Here is a 19,438-nt window from a genome sequence, read left to right on the forward strand (position 1 = left end):
GGTTATGTAAATGAAGCTCACACCTGAAAATCACTGGAAAAATTGGCTAGTTTGGGGCAGTTTGAAATGCAATGCACTACACTACGTTTTGTATTTAAAAGTAATTTGATTACACCAAACACTGCTTATGACTGTGTCTCACTTGAAAAAGTAATGTAAACTATTTTTTATGTTAGCTTTTTTGTGATTATTAAATGTCATGTTATGCTACTGCCCCTGTTTGAACTTTATGCTAAATAATGTATGGGTTTTTCCATTACAGATTTCATACGGTGCCTGGATGCTCATCATCAATGACATATTTCCAATGGAATGGAACAGAATGTATTCTCAGCTAATTTTTTAAATGTTGCCCATTTGATAATAATCAGGACAAGGACCTCACCTTTACTGAAAGGTGTGTCCCTCACACTCATACAAACTGGCTCTTATTGACATTTCTCATCATTATACTGTACCATTATGGCTATGCAAGAGTCAGGCCGGACCAAAGGCTTTTCGTGTAGACATTGTGGTGTAGTATTTGCAAGTATGCCCAGCCTTTTGGAGCATACAGACACTTATCATCAATCAGAGGAGGAAAGGAAGTTCAAATGTGAGGAATGTGGACGGGGCTACAGGCATGCTGGCAGTTTGGCAAACCACAGGAAAACGCATGAGGTTGGCTCATTTCAGTGTCATATATGCTCCAGGAAGCTCTTCAACGCATTGGCTCTCAAAAGCCACCTGCGTATCCACACATCTAGAAAGAAATATTCTTGCACAGAATGCGGAAAGGCTTTTCGTTTGGCAACCCAGTTGGCCACCCATCAAAAGGTCCATCGCAATAAAGAGTCTCAAGGGAAGATAAGGACGAGTGATTCTGCACGAAGTCATATCGAAAGTGGTTATGAAGATGATGATTTGCCACATCTAGATGAGGTAGATTTTGAAATCATGCCAGATCTGCAGCCAGACATCGCTCCTATGAGCAGCCTCAGTAATGGTGCAGTGTCAGAACATGTTCCAAGATCCACCCTGGATAGTGACATGGCAGCTGATGATGATGCTGGAGACAGGCCGTTTAAATGCAACTTGTGTGACAAGACATACAGACATCACGGCAGCCTGATAAATCATAAAAAAACTCACCAAATGGGAGTATTTGAGTGTCCGATCTGTTTCAGACAGTTCAACAACCTTGCTGCCCTTAATAGCCACCAGCGAATCCACAGTAAAACACGAGGGCGTCCCATTGTGCAGACCTCTTCCCTCACAGACTGTAAGCCAGAGCTAACTTCGCCACAGAATGGGGATGCTAACGTACATTTTTGTCACCTTTGTCAGGTTGTATTTCCAAATGATGATGAGTTTCAAAATCACATTCTGTTGCACAACTCCTCTTCCGTGTCATTTGAGCTCCCTACTAGCCTGTCAGAGGAGCCAAACTTCTCTTACAATGAAAGTGTTACTCGTTCCCCAGAGTCTAATCCCTATCCCCCCTCCAGTGACACTCCACCATTGCCTCCATTACTGGACAAAACTGTTGATTATGACCAGTCAGAGGGGCCAATTGAAAATGGTCATATATATGTACCTGACACTTTAGATAATTCAACTATTCATGCTCAGGGGCAGCCAATGGCCCTACCATCTGAGAACCTCAATTCTGATCAGTCATTACAGACTATTAGTTACGTCAAATTAGAAGATGCTGAAAGTTCAGATCGCCGCTTCAAGTGCCACATCTGTGGGAAAAGCTACAGGCATGCAGGTAGTCTCATAAATCACAAACGCTCCCATCAAACAGGGATCTTTCAGTGTTCCATCTGCCGCAAGAACTATCCAAATTTGGCAGCTCTGAGGAGCCACCTTCGGATCCATAAGGGAAGGCCCCCGTCCTTGCCAGTTAGTGCTGAGGGTGACTGGCTTTCCTCTGAGCCCTTGACGCATGAGAGCCAGCAGGGCTGTTTGCCGTCACGTGAGGGAGACGTAAGTGGAATGTTAGACGTTCCTCAGGATATGGTAGACTCTGTCCAACATAAATCTAATGAGGAGCAATTAAGCGAGGCGAATGCTACTGACTTTCATGAGCAGTTTGTCAATTCCTTTCAAGAGGAAAGACCAGTGCATCTACCTCAAGACGAACCCATTATTGAGAGGCACATGTGTGCAGACTGTGGTAAGACATTTACTGATATTGCAGGAATCAAGTCACACATGTGTCCTGTTCTGAATCAGCAGTATCAGACCATGATGAATGGCTCATCCGGTCACGTGGACTTTCACAACACAAAGCATCAGCATTTCTTAGGTGAGTCAGGGGAGCATATTGGTTTCGAGGAACATGATGGCAGTGCTGCTGAGGACTACTTTAGTGAGCAGACCTTTAATGACAACGTACATGGTCAGATGAGTGACAGTGATGATAAGGCTCAGTGTGAAGATGGTGATGAAGAGGATGATGGTGAGATGTATCAGTGTTCAGTATGTGGGAATCATTACTGTAGCATGCGTGCACTGCGAAGCCATCTCCGAGGTCACACTCAAACGCATGCCGCACCATCAGCATCTGGCCCTTCATCCTCGTCCTCTCTTGAGGTCAAGAGAGATGAACCTAGTGAAAATCAGCAGGGTGAATGCAGTCTGATTATCTGCAGCACTTGTGGAGAGAGCTTCGCAAAGAAACAGGATCTGCAAGCCCACCAGCTCTTGCATAGCAATACAGAAGTTAATCCTCCTGAACAATATGGAAGAGACAACCAGAATGAGCTCAAACCAAAAGTGGAAGTCGAGAGTATTATTTGTGGGAAATGTGGCATAAGCTGCATTGATCTTTACCACCTGAATAACCACAACTGCACAGGACAAAGAGATGGACAGGTGGAGGAGAAATGTGAGGAGAAACCAGATCTTGGATGTAAATTTCAACAAGAACTTGGACTTTTGCAGGAGAGTCCACATAATGGAGAGCGGCAGTACAGGTGCGACCAGTGTGGTCGTGCATACAGACATGCTGGATCTTTGCTCAATCATAAGAAGTCTCACAAAACCGGGGTGTTTCGCTGCTTTGTCTGCCAAAAGCGGTTTTATAATTTGCTGGCTCTCAAGAATCACCAGAGGACACACTTTGATGTTAAAAAGTACGTTTAAAATATTCTTAGTTGTTGTACCATATCAGACTTTATTAATGTGTTTTTTCTTGTTTATCTGATATTTGCTTGTTTCTCTACCAGGCACACTTGCACAGAATGTGGGAAAGCATTCAAAATCCATAAACAACTGTTGAACCACCAGAGGGTACATCAGGAAAACAAGGCTAAGATTGAAGAGCTCAACAAACAAATTCAGACACTCATGCAAATGAGTGGGAATGCCTCAGGGATTGGAATGCTGGCACTTAATTCTAGCAGAAAGAGAATCGGCAGGCGCCGTAAACACCAGCAGGCTTCTAGTAGTGATCAGTCCAGCCAAGAAAAGGAGGGCCCAATGGTAGATCCCAGTGACCCTCGCCCATTTGTCTGCGATCAGTGTGGAAGAAGCTATCGGCATGCGGGAAGCTTGGTCAACCACAAAAACTCGCACAAGACCGGTGAATATTACTGTGCTTTGTGCAACAACACTTATTCCAACCAGTTAGCAATGAAGAACCATTTACGGATACACTTTGCGATCAAAAGACACCGCTGCCAAGACTGCGGGAGGGCATTCAGGGGAAACAAACAGTTACTCAACCACACCTGTTCAAACAAAAGAAATGCAGCAGCAAGAGGAAAGTTTAGGGGTCGCAAACAAGAAAAGGATTTAATGTGCAAACATTGCCGCCTAGCATTTCCAGATTATGAACTACTTGCAGGACACACCTGTAGCAAAGGGACTGGCCCTGATCCTGAACCCCCAGGGAATGCAGGTCCTGAAAATGATAGTGCACCCCTAGAAAAAGAGGAACGGCCATTCAAGTGTAACATTTGCAGTCGCAGTTACCGTCATGCAGGTAGCTTGTTAAACCACAAGAATACTCACAAAACAGGCCATTTCACCTGTTCCTTCTGTGCCAAGCCTTTTTCCAATCCCATGGCTCTACGAAACCACACTCGCATTCACACACAGAAGAAAAAGTATGTCTGCCCCACTTGTGGTAAAGCTTTCCGTCTCTCTAGTATCCTTTATAACCATCAAAAAATCCATGCACGGGGAGTCACTCGTTACAGCTGTCAAACATGTGGCAAAAGCTTCCAGGGAAGGTCTGGACTAAAGAGACATCGCTGTTACCAAAACGGCAATCCAAATTCAGCTGTCAGTCCAGATGGTGTGGACAAATGCTACACGTGAGTAATTTTTGTTTTGTTTGTGTGAAAGGTATAGTTCACTCAAAAATGAACATTCTGTCTTTATTTATTCACCCTCATCGTTCCAAACCTGTATGATTTTGTTTTTTGCTTGGAACATAAAATAATTTACATGTATCTAGCAGAATGTCCAAACTGCTCTCTCCATATCTTTGAACATAGTCATTTTCATTTCATTTAAATTTCATTACATTTATGCTCTTGTAATACATTTTTTTGCCATTTTTTCACATGGGTAACAAGTTTAAATAACTTGCTTATCGCTGGGTTTAGGCAACACAGTGGTTATTAATTAAATATATGTATAATAGAGGTAAACCGATATTTCGGTTTTACTGATTAACCTGTGCCGATAGTTGCTTTTTGGAACTATTGATTATGGGCAATATCAAAGGCAGTAGTTGCCGGTAGTTTTTTTAATTTCTTTTTTATTCCTCCATGTTCGTTTACATCACTGTTTATGGACTAATGCACGATTATTAAAATGAGATGTTATTTAAAAAAAGACACATGAAACAGACATTAATGAATGTTCATTTATATAGGCTAACCTTCATTGATTTGTTGAGTGAATGTTGATTTTGAGTGACAGTGTCCCTGGAGAAATTGATTTTTATATATATACATATATATATATACATATATATAATACGGGATTACTGGAATACTGGATTATTATGACAAGCGTTTGTTGATATTGATGAATGATGATCTACTTTTGATGAGAATTACTGCTCATATAAGCAATTGCTGATATTGATGAATGATGGTCTACTGTTGATGAATAGCTGCTCATATAGTATTTATCAGCTTATATGACCATGAGTGTTTATTGTGTATTGTAATGCATTGTAGATGAATAAAAGAGTACATGTTTTGTTTCCCTTGTGTTTGTATGAGCTGTAAGCACAGATATTTCAAAATAAGAGTCCCTGGTGTATTTCGGGCTTGTACATAGTTAAAAGTCCAACGTTATGCACCAAATCATTTTTGGTTATTGGGTTTTTGGTTGCACAACAAACTGCACCTGGGATTTTATTCATTTTGGACTGTTGTAGCCTCTTTGTCTGTGGCCCTCACAAAAAGCAAAGACTAAGAAAAAAATGTAACATTATTTTTTTAATTTTATTGGAATTTTTAACATTCAGCCTGTTATTCAATTATCAGCTTTTTCCACCACCTTATTTATTGTATCGGCAAAATCCACTATCAGTCGACCTCTATTGGATAATATAGGGATGGAACAATATGTCAATTTTCAAAATACCATAAACCAAAATAAAACACAAACCATATGAAGGCAAAATTCAGTATTTCAAAATTTGCAACATTGTTTACTGCCCATGTGATCATAAATAAAATGAAACTTAAGTATGGGAATACCTGTTTTTGAAAAGTGCTTAAAAGGGCCTGAAATTTAAATGAACTTTTCTTCCTTGTAATATGTGTCCATCAAAGATGAGATCCACAAACTTCTCTTTTATTGAATGTTGTGTCTTAATATCCTGTCTGTTCTTCACACTCGGTTATTGATCATAAAGTAAAAGAAACATTAATTTTAAAAAAATTTCGACTCCTTTCTTGTTAATGTGCGCTTAGCCGAACCACTTCTATGACACTCGTTGAACTGCTGGCATTCTTAAAGTGTACCGTTTTAGCACTTGTTATACAAATAAATGTAAACTCAATGTAGATACTTAATCAGTGTAAACAGTGACAGCTCATATCATTATAATAAACATGCAGTTTCATGACAATATTGATTGAAAGAATATAGAATTTAAATTTTTTTAAAAAGCGTGATTATAATGATGATAAACAGAATTTATAAAAAGTATATACAAATTAAATTTTTATACAATTATTAAAAATAAATATACACTTACACATACATATATACAGTATAGTATCTCTACATATGTATATACTATCTATCTCTGTTTATGTATATACTATATATACACCGATCAGCCACAACATTAAAACTACCTGCCTACTATTGTGTAGGTCTTCCACATGCCGCCAAAACAGCGCATCTCAGAATAGCATTCTGACATGCTGTTCTTCTCACCACAGTTGTACAGAGCGGTTATATGAGTTTTTCAGTTCGAACCAGTCTGGCCATTTTCTGTTGACCTCTCAGCAACAAGGTGTTTCCAGCTGCAGAACTGCCGCTCACTGGATGTTTTTGGCACCATTCTGAGTAAATTCTAGAGACTGAAAAAAATGTGATTTCAGTGATTTCAAACATGGTGTGATTGTTGGTGCCAGACGGGCTGGTTTGAGTATTTCTGTAACTGCTTATCTCCTGGGGTTTTCATGCACAACAGTCTCTAGAGTTTAGTCAGAATGGTTCCAAAAACAAAAAACATCCAGTGAGCAGCAGTTCTGTGGATGGAAATGCCTTGTTGATGAGAGAGGTCAACAGAGAATGGCCAGACTGGTTTGAACTGACAAAGTCTACTGTAACTCAGATAACCACCCTGTACAATTGTGGTGAGAAGAATATCATCTCAGAATGCTATTCTGATATGCGGGTTGGCACTGTTTTGGCGGCATGAGGGGGACCAACACAATATTAGGCAGGTGTTTTTAATGTTGTGGCTGATCGGTGTGTATATATACACTTGTGGCCAAAAATATTGGTACTCTTGGTAAATATGAGCAAAGAAGGCTGTGAATAAAAACTGCATTGTTTATCCTTTTGATCTTTCATTAAAAAAATCACAAAAATCTAACCTTTAATTGAAGTAAAACAATTGAAATGGGAAATATCTCATTATTAAATAAATATTTTGCTCCAAAACGCATTAGCCATAATTATTGGCACCCTTTTATTCAATACTTTTTGCAACCTCCCTTTGCCAAGATAACAGCTCTGAGTCTTCCCTTATAATGCCTAATGAGGTTGGAGAACATCTTGCAAGGGATCTGAAACCATTCCTCCATACAGAATCTCTACAGATCCTTCAAATTTAGATGTCCATGGTGGTGTACTCCTCTTCAGTTCACCCTACAAATTTTCTATGGGGTTCAGGTCAGGGGACTGGGATGGCCATGGCAGAACCTTTATTTTGTGGTCAGTGAAGCATTTTTGTGTTGATTTTGATGTTTGTTTTGGATCATTGTCCTACTGGAAGATCCAACCAGGGCCCATAGTAAGCTTTCTGGCAGAGGCAGCCAGGTTTTTATTTTTTTATCTGTTGGTATTTAATAGAGTCCGTGATGCCATGTATCCGAACAAGATGTCCAGGACCCCTGGCAGAAAAACAGCCCCCAACATTAAAGATCCAGCACTACATTTAACCGTGGGCATTGGGTACTTCTACATCTGTGTGCGCCAAAACCATCTCTGGTGTTTGCTGCCAAAAAGCTTTTTTTTTGTTTGTTTTTTTTTTTGTTTTTTTTTCATCTGACCATAGAACCCGGTTGCATTTTAAGTTCCAGTAGTGTCTGGCAAACTGAAGATGCTTGAGTTTGTTGTTGGATGAGAGCAGAGGCTTTTTTTCTTGAAACCCTCCCAAACAACTTGTGGTGATGTCTGATATTTTTTTTAGACTTTCTGACCCCAAGACCCAACTAATTTCTACAATTCTCCAGCTATGATCCTTGGTGATTCTTTGGCCACTTGAACCATCCTCCTCACTGTGCATGGAGACAGTATAGACACACTTCCTTTTCCAGGCCGATTCTTAAGATCTCCAGTTGATTGGAACTTATTAATTATTGCCCTGATGGTGGAAATTGGCATTTTCAATGCTTTGGCTATTTTTTATAGCCACTTCCCATTTTGTGAAGCTCAACAACATTTTGCTGCACATCAGAACTATATTCTTTAGTCTAACCCACTGTGATTGATGATTAAGGGAATTTGGCCTGTGTCTTACCTCATATTTATACTCCTGTGAAACAGTAAGTAATGGCTGAACAATTTCATGTTCCTAGTCACCCAGGTGCAATAAAACATTTAAAATGGGAATGGGAATATACTTCAGATATATTTACTCATAAGAAGAATTGCCAATAATTGTGGCCAGCATGTTTTGGAGAAAAATATGTATTTAATAGAGAGAGATTTCCCCTCTTTCGATTGTTTTACGTCAATTAAAGGTTAGACTTTTGTGAATTTTTTTGAATGAAAGATCAAAAGGATAAACAATGCAGATTTCTTTTCACAGCTTTCTTTGCGCATATTTACCAAGGGTGCCAATATTTTGGGCCACAACTAATATATATATATATATATATATATATATATATATACATACACAGTTGAAGTCAGAAGTTTACATACACCTTAGCCAAATACATTTAAACTCGATTTTTTCAGAATTCCTGACATTTAATCATAGAAAATATTCCCTGTCTTAGGTCAGTTAGGATCACTACTTTATTTTAAGAATGTGAAATGTCAGAATAATAAACTCAGCAAAAAAAAAAACGTCCTCTCATTTTCAACTGCTTTTATTTTCAGCAAACTTAACATGTGTAAATATTTGTATGAACATGAAAAGATTCAACATCTAAGACATAAACTGAACAAGTTTCACATGGAATAATGTGTCCATGAACAAAGGGGGGGTCAAAATCAAAAGTAACAGTCAGTATCTGGTGTGGCCACCAGCTGCATTAAATACTGCAGTGCATCTCCTCCTCATGGACTGCACCAGATTTGCCAGTTCTTGCTGTGAGATGTTACCCCACTCTACCACCAAGGCACTTGCAAGTTCCTGGACGTTTCTGGGGGGAATGGCCCTGGCTCTAGCCCTCACCCTCCGATCAAACAGGTCTCATACATTCTCAATGGGATTGAGATCAGGGCTCTTCGCTGGCCATGGCAGAACACTGACATTCCTGTCTTGCAGGAAATCACGCACAGAACGAGCAGTATGGCTGGTGGCATTGTCATGCTGGAGGGTCATGTCAGGATGAGCCTGCAGGAAGGGTACCACATGAGGGAGGAGGATGTCTTCCCTGTAATGCACAGCGTTGAGATTACCTGCAATGACAACAAGCTCAGTCCGATGATGCTGTGACACACCGTCCCAGACCATGAAGGACCCTCCACCTCCAAATCGATCCTGCTCCAGAGTACAGGCCTCAGTGTAATGGTCATTCCTTTGATGGACTCGCGTTTATCAACCATCACCTCTGGTGAGACAAAACCACGACTCGTCAGTGAAGAGCACTTTTTGCCAGTCCTGTCTGGTCCAGCGAAGGTGAGTTTGTGCCCATAGGCGACGTTGTTTCTGGTGATGTCTGGTAAGGACCTGCCTTCAACAGGCCTACAAGCCCTCAGTCCAGCCTCTCTCAGCCTATTGCAGACAGTCCGAGCACTGATGGAGGGATTGTGCGTTCCTCTGGCAGTTGTTGTTGCCATCCTGTACTTGTCCCGCAGGTGTGATATTCGGATGTATCGATCCTGTACACGTGGTCTGCCACTGCGAGGATGATCATCTGTCCTTCCTGTCTCCCTGTAGTGCTGTCTTAGGCGTCTCACAGTACGGACATTGCAATTTATTGCCCTGGCCACATCTGCAGTCCTCATGCCTCCATGCAGCATGCCTAAGGCACGTTCATGCAGATGAGCAGGGACCCTGGGCATCTTTCTTTTGGTGTTTTTCCAGAGTCAGTAGAGAGGTCTCTTTAGTGTCCTAAGTTTTTATAACTGGGACCTTAATTACCTACTATCTGTAAGCTGTTAGTGTCTTAACGACCGTTCCACAGGTGCATGTTCTTTAATTGTATATGGTTCATTGAACATGCATGGAAAACATTGTTTAAACTCTTTACAATAAAGATCTGTAAAGTTATTTGGATTTTGACAAAATATATTTAAAATACAGTGTCCTGAAAAAGGGACGTTTCTTTTTTGCTGAGTTTGATTTATTTCAGCTTTTATTTCTTTCATCACATTCCCTGTGGGTCAAAAGTTTGCGTACACTTGGTTAGTATTTGGTAGCATTGCCTTTAAATTGTTTAACTTGGGTCAGACGTTTTGGGTAGCCTTCCAGAAGCTTCTCACAATAAGTTGCTGGAATTTTGGCCCATTCCTCCAGACAGAACTGGTGCAACTGAGTCAGGTTTGTAGACCTCCTTGCTTGCACACGCTTTTTCAGTTCTGCCCACAAATGTTCTATCGGATTGAGGTCAGGTCTTTGTGATAGCCACTCCAATACCTTGACTTTGCTGTCCTTAAGCCATTTTGCCACAACTTTGGTGGTATGCTTGGGGTCATTGTCCATTTGGAAGACCCATTTGTGACCGAGCTTTAACTTCCTGGCTGATGTCTTGAGATGTTGCTTCAATATATCCACATAATTTTCCTTCCTCATGATGCCATCTATTTTGTGAAGTGCACCAGTCCCTCCTGCATCAAAGCACACCCATGCTTCATGGTCGGAATGGTGATATTTGGCTTCCAAGCCTCACCCTTTTTCCTCCAAACATAACAGTGGTCATTATCAAATCAAATCACTTTTGTTGTCACACAACCATATACACAAGTGCAATAGTGTGTGAAATTCTTGGGTGCAGTTCCGAGCAACATAGTAGTCGTGACGGTGATGAGACATATACCAATTTAAAATAAACATCAGATTTACACAACACAATTTAAAATCTAATATACACATAATTACACAACACAATATACAAATAATAACATACAATGTACATTATACAATACACACAATATAGAATACACATTATACAATAAAAATAGTAGATATAGTGTATATATAAAATGTACAGTAGGTTGTATTGTACTGTACTGACATTCAGGCTGTCGGTTGATAGTAAGTTGCCAGTGTGTTGTTAAGAGAGAATATAATTTATGACAGTCCGGTGTGAGATATAAGAGTAATAAAGTGCAGTGCTGATGTATTTTGATCGTGAGAGATCAAGAGTTCAAAAGTCTGATTGCTTGGGGGAAGAAGCTGTCATGTAGTCGACTGGTGTGGGTCCTGATGCTGCGATACCGCCTGCCTGATGGTAGCAGTGATAGCAGCCCATGGCTTGGGTGGCTGGAGTCTCTGATGATCCTCCGAGCTTTTTTCACACACCGCCTGGTATATATGTCCTGGAGGGAGGGAAGCTCACCTCCGATGATGTGTCTGGCAGTTCACACCACACTTTGCAGGGCTTTGCGGTTGTGGGCTGTGCTATTGCTGTACCAGGCGGAGATGCAGCCAGTCAGGATGCTCTCAACAGTGCAGGTGTAGAACCATGTGAGGATGTGGCGGTTCATTCCAAACTTCATCAGCCGTCTCAGGAAGAAGAGGCGCTGATGAGCCTTCTTCATGACGGCCTCAGTGTGGACAGACCATGTGAGTTCCTCAATGATGTGGACACCCAGGAACTTGAAGCTGTTGACTCTCTCCACTGGTGCTCCATTGATGGTGATGGGGCTGTGTTCTCTATCTCTTCTCCTGAAGTCCACCACAAGCTCCTTTGTCTTACTGAAGTTGAGGGAGAGGTTGTGCTCCAGACACCAGTGTGTCAGAGTGTGCACATCCTCTCTGTAGGCTGTTTCATCATTGTCAGTGATCAGACCTACCACCATCGTATCATCAGCAAACTTAATGATGGCATTGGAGCTGTGTGTTGCCACACAGTCATGTGTGTACAGGGAATACAGGAGTGGGCTGAGAACACAGCCCTGCGGGGCTCCAGTGTTGAGGGTCAGTGATGAGGAAATGTTGCTGCCCATTCTAACCACCTGGCATCTGCTTGACAGGAAGTCCAGGATCCAGCTGCACAGTGAGCTGTTTAAGCCAAGAGCCCGGAGTTTCTCATCAAGCTTGGAGGGCACTATGGTGTTGAAGGCTGAGCTGTAGTCTACAAACAACATTCTCACGGAAGTGTCCTTTTTTTCCAGGTGGGAGAGAGCAGTGTGTATTGCAGATGCAATGGCATCATTAGTGGAGCGGTTGTTGCGGTAAGCAAACTGCAATGGGTCCAGTGATGGAGGCAGCACAGAGCAGAGGTAATCTCTGATTAGTCTCTAGCTGATTAGCATTTGCTGATGATGGGGGTCAGAGCAACAGGATGACAGTCATTTAAATAAGTGATTTTGGATTGCTTTGGAACAGGCACAATGTTTTAAAGCATGTGGGGACTACAGACAAAGAGAGGGAAAGGTTGAAAATGTCCGTAAAAACACCAGCCAGTTGGTTCACACACGCTCTGATGACGCGGCCTGGAATGCCGTCTGGACCCGCGGCTTTGCGGATATTCACCCGTCGGAAGGATCGGGTTACATCCACTACAGAGACGGAGAGTGAACTAACGTCTGTAGCTTTCACCGCGAGAGCTCTCTCCGCGAGGGCGGTGTTTCCCACGAAACGAGCATAAAAAGTATTTAGCTCATCCAGGAGAGAGACAGCGGTGTTCACGGCGGAGTTTTTATTCCCTTTAAAGTCCATGATGATGTTAATTCCCTGCCACATGCTTCTAGAGTTGGTGGTGTTAAACTGTCCTTCAATCTTGTCCCTGTACTGGCGTTTTGCTGGGCATAACTGGCTTGTTTATGCTCCTCCGCATTCCTGGAATTAAAAGGGGAGGTCCGCGCATCAAGTGCCGCGCAAACATCACTATTAATCCAAGGTTTCTGGTTTGCATAGATCTGTATTGTTTTGCTCGGAACGTCCTCTACGCACTTTCTGATGAAACACGTTACGCTATCAGCGTAAAGCTCGATGTTGTCATCAGAGGCGGACCGGAATATCTCCCAGTCCGCGTGATCAAAACAGTCTTGTAGCGTAGAGTCTGATTGGTCCGACAAACACTGGATCTGAGGGTGGGTGCTTCCGGTTTCAGTTTCTGCCTGTAAGCGGGCAGAAGCAGAATGGAAGAGTGGTCCGATTTGCCAAATGGTGGGCAGGGGAGGGATTTGTAGCCATCCCGGAAGGGAGAGTAGCAATGGTCCAAAACCCGATCCCCTCATGTGTTAAAACTAATGTGTTGGTGGTATTTTGGTGCGACTGATTTGAGATTGGCTTTGTTAAAGTCCCCGGTCACAATGAACGCGGCCTCAGGGTGCGCGGTTTCCTGCTTGCTTATAATCCTGTACAGTTCCTTGAGTGCCTGGTCTGTGTCGGCTTGTGGCAGGATTTACACAGCTGTGATAATGACCGCTGTGAATTCCCTTGGTAGCCAGAATGGTCAACACAGAAGCATGAGAAATTCCAGATTAGGAGAGCAGAAAGACTTGATAGAATGTACATTCCTCTGATCACACCATGATTTGTTGATCATAAAACATACACCACCACCTCTGCTTTTACCTGAGAGGTCTTTCGCTCTGTCCGCTCAGTGCACGGTGTCTGGAATCTCCGCAGACATCCAAGTTTCTGTAAATGCAGCAGTCTCGTTGGAAAGACATCCACGCTCTCAGCTCGCAGAGCTTGTTGTCCAGAGACTGAACATTTGCCAGTAGAATACTGGGTAGCGGGGGTCGATTTGCGCGACGTCTTACTCTGATGAGAATGCCGGCTCTGTTTCCCCTTTTCCTTCTGCGTTTCCGCGGCCGGGCTGCCCAGACAAAGAGCTCCGCTGGCGTGTTTGTAAACAGCGGGTTGGCATTGAGGAATTTGAAGTCCGGTTTACGGTGTGTAATTGCAGAACCAATGTCCAAAAGTGTTTGTCTGTCGTAGACAATAAGGCAGACAACATCCAAGAACAAAAAACATAAGAATTGTAAACAAAACAAACAAAACACTACAATGTTGTGTCGGAGCTCGCAACGCAGCAGCCATACTCGGTGCCACCTTGAGTCCTTTTTGGACTCCATTATGGACTCCATTATGGCCAAACAGTTCAAATTATGTCTCATCAGACCAGAGGACATTTCTCCAAAAAGTAAGATCTTTGTCCCCATGTGCACTTGCGAACTGTAGTCTGGCTTTTTTATGGCGGTTTTGGAGCAGTGGCTTATTCCGTGCTGAGCAGCCTTTCAGTTTATGTCGATATAGGGCTCGTTTTACTGTGAATATAGATACTTGTCTACCTGTTTCCTCCAGCATCTTCACAAGGTCCTTTGCTGTTGTTCTGGGATTGATTTGCACTTTTCGCACCAAACTACATTAATCTCTGGGAGACAAAATGTGTCTCCTTCCTGAGAGGTATGAGGGCTGCGTGGTCCCATGGTGTTTATACTTGCGTACTGTTGTTTGAACAGATGAATGTGGTACCTTCAGGCATTTGGAAATTGCTCCCAAGGATGAACCAGACTTGTGGAGGTTCACCAATTTTTTTTTTCTGAGGTCTTTGCTGATTTCTTTTGATTCTACCATGATGTCAAGCAAAGAGGCATTGAGTTTGAAGGTAGGCCTTAAAATACATCCACATGTACACCTGCAATTGACTCCAATTAACCTATCAGAAGCTAATTGGCTAATTGCCTAAAGGCTTGATATCATTTTCTGGAATTTTCCAAGCTGCTTAAAGGCACAGTTAACTTAGTGTAATTCAAATTCTGACCCACTGGAATTGTGATATAGTCAATTAAAAGTGAAGCAATCTGTCTGTAAGCGATTTTTGGAAAAATTACTTGTCATGCACAAAGCAGATGTCCTAAACGGCTTGCCAAAACTATAGTTTGCTAATATGAAATCTGTGGAGTGGTTAAAAAAATGAGTTTTAATGACTTCAACCTAATTGTATGTAAACTTCTGACTTCAAATGTATATATACACATATAAATACATGTATATGTATTCCTTGCAAACACAAAAAAATTTGAAACTCTTATTTATACTTTGAGCATTTATAATGTTAATTAGAGAACTTTATTCTGATGAGAAATAAATAAAAGTGCATTTGGCTCGAACATTTTCCTAAAAAATGAAAAGTGTTTTGTCATATGTTGTCATTTAAATGTTGTTATATCGAATCGAGATTTCATGAAATGGTAAACCTCAAATTGTACATCTACCAAAATTGTGAGAACCCAGTATTACTCCCTTTATGCAGTAATTTGCATTCCTCTCAAAAATTAATTTGTCTGTCTTTGCCTTTGTGCAGGTGTGATCAGTGTGGGCGCTCCTATAGACATGCTGGTTCCCTCCTCAACCACAAGAAGTCTCATTCTGCTAACCTCCTGCACTGCACTCTCTGCCTTAAAACATTCACCGGCCCTCTAGAATTAGAGAGCCACTCTCAAATGGCTCGCCACTGCTGCCCAGATTGCGGGAAAACCTTCTGTGAGTTCACACACCTGCAGAGTCACATGGAGGGGCACAGTAAGGGACTCCCCTACTACTGCAACTTGTGTCAGCAGAACTTCCCAAACCTGGCTAGTTTTCAGCAGCACCAGGAACTCCATGGCAGCTTGCAGGGCCAGTCGCACCATCAGCAGATGCAGATGCAGCAGGGTTTAGGCTGGGACTCAGCATTGGACCAGCAGATAGGAATTCAGAGCCTTCCAAAGATTGATTCAGCCTTCAGTCGAGTACATGAACCGCAAGACCAGCAAGAAAACAGCGAGGAATACGGTAGGGAGGAGAAGAGTCACGTCTGTGAGCACTGTGGGCGCACTTACCGGCACGCTGGTTCACTACTCAACCACAAGAACAGCCACAAGACCGGCTCCTTCTTCTGCTCGGTCTGCCAGAAAGAGTTCACCAATTTAATGGCGCTGAAGAATCACCGGCGTATTCACACAGAGCCCAAACGCTATCAGTGCCTGGAGTGTGGCAAGGCCTTCCGGGTCTCCACCCAGCTTATCTGCCACAGGCGCATCCACACCAAAGAGAAGCCTTTCTCATGCCTCCTCTGCAACAAGCGATTCTCTAGCAAGTCCAACCTTCGGCACCATCAAAAAATGCATCAGAACACCCAACAGACTTGCGAGTCTAACTTTAACATAGATGCTAATGCATTCATGGGACTGGGTGTGGACCCTTTCCTCTGAGGCTTCATCAATGCTCCAAGGGAAGATTTCAAAATCATATTCTATTACAAGACTTTTCCTCCACCCGAGGCTCAATGCCAATAATGGTAAAACGTCAGGTTTTCTGCTGTATATGTCAAGATAGTCGTGTGCAGATGCTGATCTTGGCAAGACTTGCCTCCTGTACCGTTGCGTTTTCAAATATTGTTCTGGTGATTGTCATATTTGGGGGTCCTTGGCATCAAAAAGTTTGAAAACCCCTGCTCTAAAGGATGCTTAAGACTTAAAGGGGTAGTTCACCCAAAAATACTTGCACTCATGCCATCCCGGATGTGTATGACTTTCTTTCTTCTGCAGAACACAAATGAAGATTTTTAGAAGAAAATCTCAGCTCTGTTGGTCCATAAAATGCAAGTGAATGGTGACCAGAACTTTGAATCTCCAAAAATCACAAAGTCAGCAATAAAATAATTCATATGACCAGTAGGTGGCGATATGCATGAAGAATGCTAATGGCCAAAAAACAAAAGAAGAGGAATGTGAAAGTGGACATTTACAGGGAAAAAGGACTTAAATATTGATTTGTTTCTCACCCACACCTATATTATGGCTTCAGAAGATATGGTTTTAACCACTGCAGTCTTATGGATTACTTTTATGCTGACTTTCTGGTCACCATTCATTTGCATTGTATAGGCCTACAGAGATGAGATATTCTTCTAAAGATCTTTATTTGTGTTCCGCAGATGGAAGAAAGTCATACACATCTGGGATGGCATGAGGGTGAGTAAATGATGAGAGAATTTTCATTTTTGAGTGAACTACACCTTTAAGGCATTGATAAGATACTACCTCTGGTAGGGACAGTAATACTGTAGAAATTTTAGAATAAGTGACGGTGCCTGTCAAGAGACCATTTTAGAGTTTTTTGTGTCTCCTTTTTAGAGATTTGTTTTGTGTCCCCACACAGTGTATAAAACCATCAAAGTTGCATGGTACTATGATAGGTCTCAGACTGAGAGCTTGGATGAGTATTTTTATCCAGACTCTTACCCAGCGCTGCCTTCAAGATTAGAGTCCGACCGATAAATTGGTTGATCTCAAACACAAGTTGGCAAGGTAAAAATGCTTTATGAGGATAAGAAGGATATGTACTATCCTTCTCATTACAATTGTGTTGAGTGCTTCCATATATTTTCAGGTAATTGTACTGCTCATGGTAGATGTGTCCTGAAATCACTTCATCATAGTCTCATTAAGACCAACCTACACATGATGTTCCCGTAGTTTCATCATGGATGACACTGGTAAGGCTGTTAAACAGCACGTGGACAGCCTTTCATTGAGGCCTGTCCTGTAGAAAATAATCAAAGATATTTATTTTAAAATAACTATTTATACCTTACATTAATATTTGAAAATTAAGCATATTTCTTGTCTTTTGTGGTACACAATATGCATGGTATTAAATGTGTAATAAATACTAGATTTGGTTGATTACTTCGGTATTCTAGATAACGGTTATGAACAGTTAAGAAATACCTCTATAAAAGCATTCACATCAGTGTATTTTAAAGAACAATACTGCATACTTTATAGTAAGTGTATTACGTAGTGGGAATATTTTCATCAAGACATGATTTCACAGCACAAAAATGAATGGACCCAAAAATCCATAATCGGTCGGGCTCTATTAGGGCAAGGATTCACAGACTAAACACTTTTCAATAGTTTTTAAAAATGCTCAGGTCTCACAACTTATTAAACACAATGTAAGATACAACACATTTAGCTTGATGCCTTGAGCGTTAAGTCGTCTTTGTCTTTGATGCCAGATTGAATTTAAATGTGCATTTCATATCATTGCTCTACATAGATTAAAATTATTGGTAGGATAGTTTCAATTTAAGCCTATAGATTAGTGCTTATGGATTATTTAAATTAGGAGTTGCAAACCTTCATGTATTAATTGCTTATTTGCATTTGACAGAAACCGTACAACTGACATCGGAATCTCTTGTTGAGACTCCCTGAATCAGTTGCATATATCTTACAGAATATTTATTTTTTCCTCATGATACTTTTTTTTTTTTTCTCAAGTAGGGACCTTGATAAGCAGATGCTGTTTATTTGTAGGTGTTGATGCCTTTCTTGAGCAAAATAAACAGTATAACTTTATTTGGCTTCTTTTTTTTCTTTTTTTTTTTCTTATCTTGGTTGTAGCACTTGAATCCCTTTGCATGCATATCAGAGTGATGGTGCATTACAAGATTATTTTAGAATATGCAAATTAGAAACATGTTGATATTTTTTTTTTAATTATTTTTTTATTTATTAATATTCTCTTTTCATATTATCTCTGAAGAATGAAATGGTGCCTGCAGATTCTTATAACAAATTTAGCAAAAAAAACAAAAATGTCAACAAAATTCAATTCACAATGAATTCATTACAATAGTTGTCTCTTTATTGCATTAAAATGCAGTCTGTGGAGTAATTGTAATTGAGTTAAGTCATGTATACACAACCATATACTTCATTTTGCTTCATCAAGGTTGTAGGCTTAAACTTTTTTTTCTTAGATTTCTAGACGAACACATGGCAGTGATTCTCAATGTTTGAGGTACATAGGGTCTTCCTGGTTTGCTCGTTATTTAATATCCTGTGAGAAATGTATTCTTTGGGTGAATATCATGTTAATCAAACATGTCCAGGTCACATTTCACCCTCTCTCTCTATATCTCATATATATATATATGTGTGTGTGTTCATTACAATTAAGCACATTTCACACTCATATTCGCATTAATGTAGTGCTGGATGTAAAACTGGGCACATTTAATTTTTTGAGATTTGTTAATTCCATTATTCTCAATGCCGATTGTCATTAGATTCTCATTTATTACAGTAAAAAAAACAAAAAATATGTAGTGATTTGTTTTTTGTTTTTAAATCAGCGTCAAGTTAAAGGCAGGACAATAAATACTACCACAAGAAAAGTAGAATTTTTTTCCTCCTGATTTTGGTCTGAAATATGACCAGGACATGTTCTTAACAGATTTTGTGAGATTTACACCTTTACTCTTGGTATTTCTGTGTTGTACATCATTCAAAGTAATCACTTTCATTACTCTTCAGTTTTAGCTGTGTATATACACTCACCGGCAACTTTATTAGGTACACCTGTACATCTACTTATTCATGCAATTATCTAATC

General features: G+C 40.9%; 1 protein-coding gene across 2 annotated transcripts in view; it reads left to right on the forward strand.

Annotated features, from left to right (window-relative positions):
• LOC127427471 (zinc finger protein 646-like) overlaps positions 1–18,399 on the forward strand; it is a 23,259-nt gene extending 4,860 nt beyond the window's left edge. For both annotated transcript variants that reach the window (XM_051675102.1, XM_051675101.1), the window contains 3 exons: positions 263–3,122; positions 3,216–4,307; positions 15,354–18,399. In XM_051675102.1, coding sequence (XP_051531062.1) covers positions 463–3,122; positions 3,216–4,307; positions 15,354–16,242 — 4,641 coding nt within the window. In that variant the 5' untranslated portion in view covers positions 263–462 and the 3' untranslated portion in view covers positions 16,243–18,399. The remainder of the gene's footprint in view (positions 1–262; positions 3,123–3,215; positions 4,308–15,353) is intronic.
• Positions 18,400–19,438: the final 1,039 nt, after the last annotated feature.

Source organism: Myxocyprinus asiaticus, chromosome 36 (genome assembly GCF_019703515.2).
Source record: "Myxocyprinus asiaticus isolate MX2 ecotype Aquarium Trade chromosome 36, UBuf_Myxa_2, whole genome shotgun sequence".
Classification (NCBI taxonomy): Eukaryota; Metazoa; Chordata; class Actinopteri; order Cypriniformes; family Catostomidae; genus Myxocyprinus; species Myxocyprinus asiaticus.